General features: G+C 41.3%; 1 protein-coding gene across 1 annotated transcript; it reads left to right on the top strand.

The window, feature by feature from the left end:
- The first annotated feature begins 6,341 nt into the window (after positions 1 to 6,341).
- Positions 6,342 to 10,076, top strand: LOC126918820 (uncharacterized). Its single transcript, XM_050727238.1, has 4 exons — positions 6,342 to 8,687; positions 8,777 to 9,294; positions 9,355 to 9,475; positions 9,721 to 10,076. Exons 2-4 carry the CDS (start codon positions 9,019 to 9,021, stop codon positions 10,029 to 10,031), a joined length of 708 nt encoding a protein of 235 aa, XP_050583195.1. The 5' UTR covers positions 6,342 to 8,687; positions 8,777 to 9,018; the 3' UTR covers positions 10,032 to 10,076.
- Positions 10,077 to 10,214: the final 138 nt, after the last annotated feature.

The following is a 10,214-nucleotide window of genomic DNA, read 5'->3' as shown; positions in this document are numbered from 1 at the left end:
TGCGTGTATGTAGTTGCTAGATCGATACGTCCGAGTTAAATAAAAAAAATTGATCGATGTGAAAAAATTGTTGACGAGACGATCGATCGAACGATGAAAATGAAAATAATACTTTGCTTCTGTGGCCGAGTGTACGATTCTTCTCTATATGTAGTAATTTAATTTCAGAATTTGACGATGATTTCGTGTATGATGTTATCCTATTATACAATAGTCGTAGATAATTTGCAAGTTTATCGAAGTTTAATATCGATTGTTCGATAATAAGATAGAATCAACGACGTGTTCATTTCCGTTTTCATTGGAAATTTATTTAGAGGAATAATGTAATTCTAGACGAAAGTTATACGACGCTAGATGATCGTGTATGTAAAGGACATAAAAAAATGTAAAATTGCTGGCAAATACAGATTTCTGAAAAATTGTATGCAAAACTACGCATCCGGCATACGTAACGAACACGATATTCGTTAAACGATACACGATTGTTTATTGATCGTTCTATATCAATTGTTTTGACCAACGCGGTAGTCGATTGGAAATAAAACTAACGACCTACATCTACGTGTTGCACGATAACGAGTCGCTGGTCGAACCCTGTACCGATTACTGTGTCATCGGATTTCTTGGCAGACCTCGGATTCACGCGACGAAACGCGATGAGTGTCAAGATGACGATGGCCGCGTGATTCTACAAACTACGAGCGATTTCGGAATCGTTTACTTGCAACTAAAAGGCAATGAACGAAAGCCACCAAACTTCTTCTAGAGAAACAAGAACGTGATTCAACTTTTTTTCGCGAAAAATCACTCGTTTCGATGAGAGAAGAGAAAGAAAAGATTATTTAACGTTATTTCAAATTTTCCGCATGAAAAGAGCTTCTCCTTTCTTTACTATTATGAAAAGACACGAAACATGGATCGCTATCATTCGCAAACATTTTCCTACGTCTTTTATATACTTGGAATGTTCGTCGATATGCATCGAAAAGAGTTTATAGATCATGAAATCGATCCTTTTATCGAAATTGTGAAATCTATCTTTATATTTAGGAGGAACCTACGGATATAAGTCAATCTGTTCGCAACATGTTCGATTATTTCCTTTAAATCTGCTATCGATGCATCGATATCTATACGATCTATCCGTCGCCTACTATTACGATATTTCACCAGGCAATTGTACAACGTGTATACGTGTATATGTATGTATATGTCATACGTAAAGCATATATCAGACGACAAACGTTGGCCAATCACAATGGCACAAGCGAGTAACAAACAGCGATATCTACGTTTATCCATCGCGATTAAGCTCAGCTGTCTAGCGAGCAACATTAACGAGTGACTTTGATTCGTCATGGAAATACTTGCGTTACACATGGTGATTGCATTTAAACGTCCGTATTTAGAAACAGTCTAATTATAATGAGAATATAGAAATAGCGTTCTATAATCGAGTTTGCCGTTTGCTACGCTGGCTACGCGTTATCTCGCGTAAACTGGCAGCACGGTTAGGCGAGCTTTTTGGCAGACGTTAAGCGCGACGGAAGACGCGCGAAGCGTCAACCTGTCGGCGAATGCTAGAGGGATCGAAACGGAAAATGTCACGACTGTATAAATAACGAAACACCTCGTGTGTCTATACGCGTTGACGAAGAACGCACGAGCAAACCCGTTTTCCTTTCCCTTGCTTATCCTTTATTTTCCTTACTTTCCCGCGCGAAGGAACGCGATGGATTATCGTCAAGCATCATCGCGCTAACTAGCAGGTTGTTAACGAGGATTTTGGCAAGTCCGTTTGTAACGCGATCCCGGTCGATTTGTCGACAGACGCACGCCTAATTAAATTGAAAAATTGTGCGACTTTGCGTAGAATATGCAGCGTTGCAGCCGTTAATTAAGCGAGTTGCACATTCTGTTTTCGGTATTTAACTTGTTCCCTTTTGAAGCAACGATGCTGCGTTTTTCTGACGATAGTTTGTAGACGAAGAATGGAACAACGAGAAGTCGAATAAGTAAGTCGAAGAATCGATTATGCATTGGAAGGGAATCTTTCGACGCTCCAGTAGTTCTCTATTAATCGAGTCTTGTGCTTTGAAACGTTTCTACAACGATATCTTCGTGGCTGGAAAGTGGGCACAGCGCGAATAATAAGGTAATTTTGTCGTCTTATTATCGAGGATCCGAACAAAACTTGAAACGATATCGAAAGATGACGTTGATCGATGTAACGAGGCAAATACCTTTCATCTGACTGACTTTAGTCTCTCGAGTATTACGACGAGTAACGAAATTCATATGATCCAGAAATACAACCGTAATAATAATAATAATAATAATAATAATAATAATAATAATAATAATTTAATGTCCCAAGAAACAAGGATTTGAGAAAGAGATAAACTTTAGCAGACCCTAATATCGATGATAATTTAAAACGTACGGATTAAGCTCGGTTGTCTTTGGTTCGTGGCTCTTCAAAATTCATAGAATCTATCTAAAATTAAAAACCCTGACCAACTGTTCAAGATAAACGATCGTCTCGTGGAAACGAGCCACGTTCGAAGATCGATCCTCCGTTTTCTCTAACCGGAATCTTATTTCACGTGACTTTGATCATTGTTGGAATAATCGCGACACGCCGGGACAATAACCCTAGTTCCACGAGAACACGTTATTCGTCGAACAATGTTCGTTCACCGAATAATGGCCCATTTGAAAGGAAGAGATTTCGAAAGGGAGTTTGCATACAGTCGCGCCTATGCTTGATCTTGGATGTTCCTTGAAATCCAAAAATGCTACACCGGCATCGAACTCGTATTCCAGGGATTTTGAACCGGCTTACATCGGTGTCCTCACACCTACCGAGTAGTGTTTCCTCGAACAAAGAAACTGAATCAGTTCGCTAGTCGCAAGAAACGCGACGAAATTCGAAGATATTTTGTGAAACGGTGAACGTTCCAAACGATCGTGCGAAAAGCGAGAATCGTTCCTGAAAATTAACTTGCTCGATGAAGTTAGGATTACTTGGAAGAAAAGCTCGATAATATTACGGAAACCAAAAATTCGAAATAGATTCCGAGAAGTACGTTGTTGGTTAAGAAAAGATAACCGAGTTATATCGCGCGTGTGTGTATTAAATATCTAAATTACCGCTAAATAAATTGAAAAGTTGATAAACAAATTGCAAATACTTGTACTTGCTTCTTTATATATAATACGATAGTATTATTTCGTCTTATTTATCTCAAGCGCGATCTTGATGATCGTTCGTCAACACTTTCATAATGTTCCAGGAATCATTTCAGTTCGTTGTCCCAATAAGGGCAGTACGTGCCAAGAATATCTAACACTACTTTCTACGGAGGCAGTTGTTCTGCCATGTTAGTGGCAGGTCCTAGAATAATGTTGCCATAACGTAACCGAGACACCGGCCTTAAAAACCTGACTACCCTTTCTTACCGTTTTACTATATAAAGATATTTAGGAAGGAAACGGTGATAAAAAGAATATGAAATGTCCGTGTCCAGCGCACGGACATATTATTCGTAACACGATGTTTCGTTGTTGCGAAGAGAAATGCACGTTGCGAGTCATTATTAGCGGGAAAAATTGGATCGAAGGGGAGAAGAGAGTTTGAAAGACTGACGTTTACGCGCATGAATCTCTGTACTGAAAACACGAAAGAAACACGGTTGAAAAACAGAAATCACGACGAATTAATTTGACGGCACGATCGCCCCTAACGATACGAAGTAGTCGCTTTACGTTCAGAGAAAAGGCCGCGGCTGATCCTCGGTACTTTACGCGGAACGGAAATTTTCACCATCGGATCACGTTCTCGATTCTCTGGCGAGGCCCGGCGTCCCTCTAAATCAAACGATATTAAACAAGCGTCGTGTTCAAACCCGACGACAAATTCGAGAACATCGGTGTAAACGTTTTACTGGGAGAAACAAACGGTAATTCTTATCCTAAATAACGATAATAGCAGCGATTCGTCTTGATGATCGGTACGAGGTGAAGAAGAGAGAGAAATTGTGAAACACGAGAAATTAATAATCCAAAGTTCGGAAATTTCTTTCCTGCTCTAACTCGCTGTGTTAGTTGATATTTACAAAACCATCGTATAAAATATTTCTAATCTATTTTCCTAGTCCAATATTATGGTTTTTTGCTTTTGTACCATTTACGCTAAGAATACATCGTATGATCTGCCCTTTCCTTTTCTCATAATCAACCTAAAACTCTCTCGTATCTATCGTTAAACGCTGCCAATAGAAAAAGAGTAGCACGAACCAACTAACAAATTAAAAAGAAACGAAGAAGCGATCGTAAAATCGCGATAGAACCGTCCGAGTAATCCGACCAATCCATAAACCAACATGACTAACAAACGATTCTCCAAGCTGACTAATCAACAAAATTTGCCCACTAAACGTTTACGAAAACAAATTAGAGGAATAAGCAAGAGGAATAAATCGCTTAACTCTCCAGCAGTGATAAAACCATCGAGGAAGAAGGACGCGTAACGACGTCGTTAAGAAGGCTGAAGAAAAAGGGCGGCCTTGGCGTGCACAAGCTTTGCCACTGTGGCCGTAATTTCTCGCGCTTTGTACGAAAGGGGAATCTGGCAGTCTGGTTCCGCGAACCTCCGTCGCGAATTCCCTTCTCCGGTGAGTCCCCTTCGAACGCGGATTATTTTTGCCGGTGGCGGCAGTGTCGCGCGGACACGATGCCGGTCGAAAGTCAAAACACGGGGGTCCACTCTATATCAAACGTTTAATTGGCTGCTACGTCGCCGGACAGGAATGTGAACGTCGGTATAAATTTAATGAGACTCGCCTGACTCCTCCCGTTACCCCCGTTGTCCGCGTGTAAAACGCGAATGATTTTTAATTTAACGTCGCACCCGCCCAATTTGTCTCCCTGGAGCAACGTATACGAGCAACGAAGTCTTCGATCGAAGGGTGAAACGACACAACGAGAAAGTACAAGTTGCCTAAAATAAAATAAAAACGAATATGTAAATTGGGGAAGACAGCCGATCAGAATTGTTTCCTCCTCGAACGCGATTTTTTATTTAACGCAACAGCCGCGCAATCTGTCTTCGTAGAGCGCGAAATCTTTGATGAAATCCGAAATGATAGGACAGGCGACCGATGGTCAGCTGAAAAATACCAGCTGCGAAAAGGTGAGTGGATAAGTTTGCGAGGATAAGTTTACCTCTTTGCGATCGCTCGTGCTCTTTAGTATTATTCCTCTTCGAGTATATAAAAGATAATATTTGGTGGTTGAAAGGAGGACAGAGGCACTGATGCACTAATGAATGCTAATGGGTTTGGAGCTATTTTGATGGAGTTGGTCTGCTTCCTGCTGCGGAGAGATGAGTAGGCGACAGTCGACCGGACCACTATCCGTCTTGTTTCTATACGATTTTAGTTTTCCAATTGCACGGATTTCTGGAAGATGCGTCACGTCTGATTAACGACGCCCTCGTACTTGGAATACGGTCCTTCTCTAGCGTACCACGACCTCCCGTCGATCCGCTCTGAATCACCCCTTTCGCTCTCGATATAGATACGAGAGGCAGTTATGTAAGCGAACTAACCCTTTATTTCGTCCGAAGGACGAATCTGTCTAATACGTTTACGGTATTAACGAAAGATCAGTGTCGGAGAAATCTGTCGATAGGTTAATTTATCGAATAACGTACATAGAGAGAGAAGAACGTACGAAATATTTAGTTTCATAATAGATGTTCATTTTGATGAACAGGAGGAAAGAATTCGTGGGAAGAATGCGAAGAAAAGACACGAAACGCGGCGCTTCGGGGTTAAAAGCCCCGGAGAACAAGTAGAAAATAATACACGGATTAATTCGAAGCAAGCTGCAGCGGGTCTCTTTGTCAGCGAGTTCTTTCGAGTCGGACGGCGTTCTCCATGCCAGTCCATCGACTCTTTTTTCCCTTGTGCTTGAGTCACACCGTGGCACTCGGGAACGCGGCACTTCAAAAAGCGAATAAACGAAAAGCGAGTAACTTAATGTCAGTAACGCCACGTTTCTCCGCCGCTTCGTGTTCTCCACGTGCGCTTTTGGTCAGATCTTCGTTGTTGCCTGGTCGTCTTTATCCGACAGCAATAATTCTTTCCACTAAGAAATTTACGGTCCGGCTGTTGTCGACGATTTTTATCGGCCATGTACGCGCCGGTGTCGTCGTACGCGCCCTGTTATTTCTTTACTTTTCACACCCTTTTCCTTCGGTCTGTCTTTTCGAGCTTGCAAACCGCGAAATTAAGCCACGGAACGAAGAGGCACAGCTTGTAGTATAAGGTTTTCGCAAGAAAGTTTTCGTTTTCGTGTTTGTAGGAAAAATTCTTTGTCGTCCAGTGACATCGTATTTTATGTCTGTAATTACGTTTATAAGTAATTACGGATATCCGATTATCGCTACCTCTAATCGCTAAATTAAGGGAAAACACTCGACTACACGGACGAGGTTGTCAAAGAGGAATAGAATGTAAAATCGAAAGGGCTCGTAGCGATCATTAAGGAAAGAAAAGAAGCTAGAAAATCGATATGGACGTTGAAAGCGATTACATTTTCGGTGTAAAATGTAAATTTTCAGGTCTCTGTGGGGACGCTTAAACGAATATAATTCGACTCGTCGACCTGAATTACGCTTACGAACGTAACAATTTGCAATGGAAAGAGGACACCTTCTTACGAAAGAGGAAATAAAGTCTGCTCCGTTAAATACGCATTCTTAAATTCCTTCGATCACTGAATGTAGATGAATATAAATAATACTCTTAATAATGATAATAAATCTTAAATCGTAAGATCATGAGACAAGATCGTTAGACGTTAAAACACAGGACCGATAAGAGATCGATCGAGACCGAAACTTTTCGTAAAACTTGGAATCGTGGCGTAATCAGAGGAAAAGTAGGAAGTGTTTGGAACAAAATCAGAATCACGGGGTGGCATTCGTAGGATCGTGTTCATCGTCGACCTCGAAGCGTATCGCATTGGCTAACTGTCGGTGTACGACGAACCGAAGAGTTAGTATTCGTTCGTGGACGAACAACGACGTCACGGTTCTATTCCTGGCCGCGTGGACGCAGCGATATCTTTAGAGCAACCATCGGTAGTACAGTCCGTTTCCGAGCTTTCCTTCCTACGGGACCAACGGTTTTGCCAGAAAGATGAACGAAGACGACAAGGATGATTCGTTTCGACCGATTATTTCGTCGTCTGGCCGTTCGATAGCCTGTGACATCGTCGTTTCGCTAAATCGAAACAGTAGATGCACTGGTTACATCATCCGAAGATCGAAAATTTGTTAAATTAACGTCGAATATTATTTCTGGGGTGTTGTTCCGATTTAACGTCTCCTCGAAACTTATAGAAACAGAAACGTTAAAACGCTCGATACATTTGTATAGGTGAAAAATAACATACGAGTCGCGAGAAAGATGCAAACGTATAGTTTTATATTAATTCTTCGAATTAATTTATAAGGAGAGTAATTTATACGGAGGCTAGGATCAAAGGAAAGCTTAAGGTATCCCGATGAGGCAAGTTGTATGTCACTGTCTGGGCAGAATGAGTCCCGTGATTCGAACGGAATCCATTCGTTTGTCTGTCCCCGGGACGGAGAAGACAGCGCGGATTCCGGAAGCAGAGTGACCGAACTTTCGAATTGATGTATCTCTAAATAAAGCGAGCACGACTTTGGTTGTACCGTCGATCGAAGTCGGTAGCCTATGTCTAGAGTCTACATTGAACTATCTGTTGGTCTTGGAGCCGAGCCAATCGCGATAGAAAAGGTAGGGGTGAGAATAAGATTAATGCCACGCAGCCGTCTCTAATGTACAAAATAATCGTAATTAAAGAGGAATTTCGTAAAAAGGAAAATATCGATATCAAGTATCTGACGTCGGGACGATATAAGAGAGAAGAAACGTTAACGAGAAGAAAGATTCTCGAATAGAGTCGTCGGTAAGACGAAAGAACATGGAAGAATATCTTTTTCCTTTTTTCTTTTTTCGATGTGATTCAGTCAGACTGAAATATTGACCTGGAAAATGGATAACTTCTATTGAAAGTGGCACTACGCCAAACACAATAATCTTAAACGAACGGTGCCATGTTGTGTGGCATCTTTGTTTGCGATTGCACGTAAACGCGTGAACAGTATCGTAGTCTACGACTATTTATTGGGCAAAGTTTATTTGCACAACGGACGTTGCAACTTAAAATCGCACGCGCCGACACCGTTCTCCAGACGGGAGTTGTACGACCGCTGTGGCCGTTTGTTTGAACTGGCAAAATTAGTGAACTTTCGGGTCGCTAACTGTTACGACGTTCGGCAACGATGAAAACGTCTGAACGTCGTCGCCAATGGTTCCCCTTCACTGGCAGAACTTTGCCGCTTAACCCATCGAATTCTGTCAACTTTGTCCGTAAATTTTCCGCCGATCGACATCGACCAAAACATGTACCATAAAACTACGATGATTAAGATAAAACCATTAGTCAACGAAACACACACGCAGATACAAATGACGGACTAACGTTTAATCATTCGGCGTTTCGATAATCTCTGAAAGAAATTCTAGTAAGCGGATATACACAAGATATGGGGGTTAATCATAGACGACTGGTGACCGAACGAAGATGTAAGTGGAACCGAACATTGTCACGATGAAACAATTATTCTGTATTAATACTATCTACGATCTTTCTAATTGCTGATCATAAATTTCAGCAATTTCCATTTGAGTTTACCTTCGAAATTCGAACTAGTAAAGCAACGGATGATACTTTTTACGGGATGGCCTGGTACAAAAAGATTCGACGCGAAATTTAATTATAACACGCGTGACTCACAAAGTATATAACCTTTCATCGAAATTAGACCGATATGAAAAATGTGAGATATAAAAAGTCTATAATAAACGATCGATTCGAAAATAAAATCACCGCTGGAAAATAAGAGGTGAACGCGCTATGGCCCAATATCTTACGACGTATAAAAAGGATTACACGTGGCCTTCGACCAGGTACAAACGTAAGGTAACTTCGCTGAGCGAATATGCTTCTTGCAAATGCCATGATCGTCCGCGAGAGATAAAGCCCCTTGTACGTTGCGGGGACGATTACGACTGGAGTCGCACGGGTCCCATGGGGCGGCTTCTGGACCCAAAGCTTTATCCTGCAAAAACGGGACCGCATCCGGAAACCGAAGCCACGAGATTCGATCAACCAGCCACCTACATGAGAAAGGTAAACCAATAATGGTGTAAATCGGCTTACAATTGCATTACGTCGAGACGCTCGTTTCAGTTGGAAGAGAAACATCCTAATCTCTATGGAGTTCTACGGAGTACTCCTATCGACGAAGTAATTAAACGCGTTGACGAAGATCGACTGAAGACAACGTACCAGTTGGATTATTCCGACAAAGGTAAGTTTTATGAAAACGCAACCAACGATATACGCGTATAATTATTTCGGAGAACATAATTGTCGATCGAGATAAAAAATGTAAAAACTCTGATCCAGTTAAAGAATTTTGTAAAATATCTTTTAAATAATTCGAAAGTCTATATACCTGGTACATTTTATTTTATTTGCTACCGACGCACTGTTCGTTACTTTCGGTGTTGTCGGAAAACAAATTTTCTGAATCATCGTTCGATATTACAACAGCCGCGCCAATGGAGGATATCTTTATGGGGGCTCCCTGTGATATCAGGCAAGAAGAAGCAAAGGACATAGACTGTCGACCCTCCGCTCGAGCTAAGCTATTGAAAGTATCTGGTCGAGATGACGGAGACAAAATAGGAAAGAGGCGGTCGAAGAAAGTGGCCGGGGCTGAAGACGAATTGCAGGAAACGCGATTACTTCCATGGCGATCGGAATACCAAGATACTATCAATAAACTAGGTCAATCGATTCTAAAATATAAAATTCATCAAAAACACGATAGCGCACCAGCTTGGGCGGCAGCTGCCTTCTAGAAATTAATTGTATCGCTGTGTTCAATAAACGATATTCCATCCGGATCCAGTTCTCAAATACGTTTAACGTGATCGCCAGAAAATACTTGCGGAAAAGAATTTATTTCCATTTTTTCACTGCTACTATCGCCAATACGTATAAAAAAAAAAAAATAAAGAACGTTCTTGTTTCAAAGAAATACG

The sequence above is a fragment of the Bombus affinis genome, chromosome 7 (assembly GCF_024516045.1).
Source record: "Bombus affinis isolate iyBomAffi1 chromosome 7, iyBomAffi1.2, whole genome shotgun sequence".
In the NCBI taxonomy this organism is placed as follows: Eukaryota; Metazoa; Arthropoda; class Insecta; order Hymenoptera; family Apidae; genus Bombus; species Bombus affinis.
This window is presented reverse-complemented; position numbering and strand designations above follow the sequence as displayed.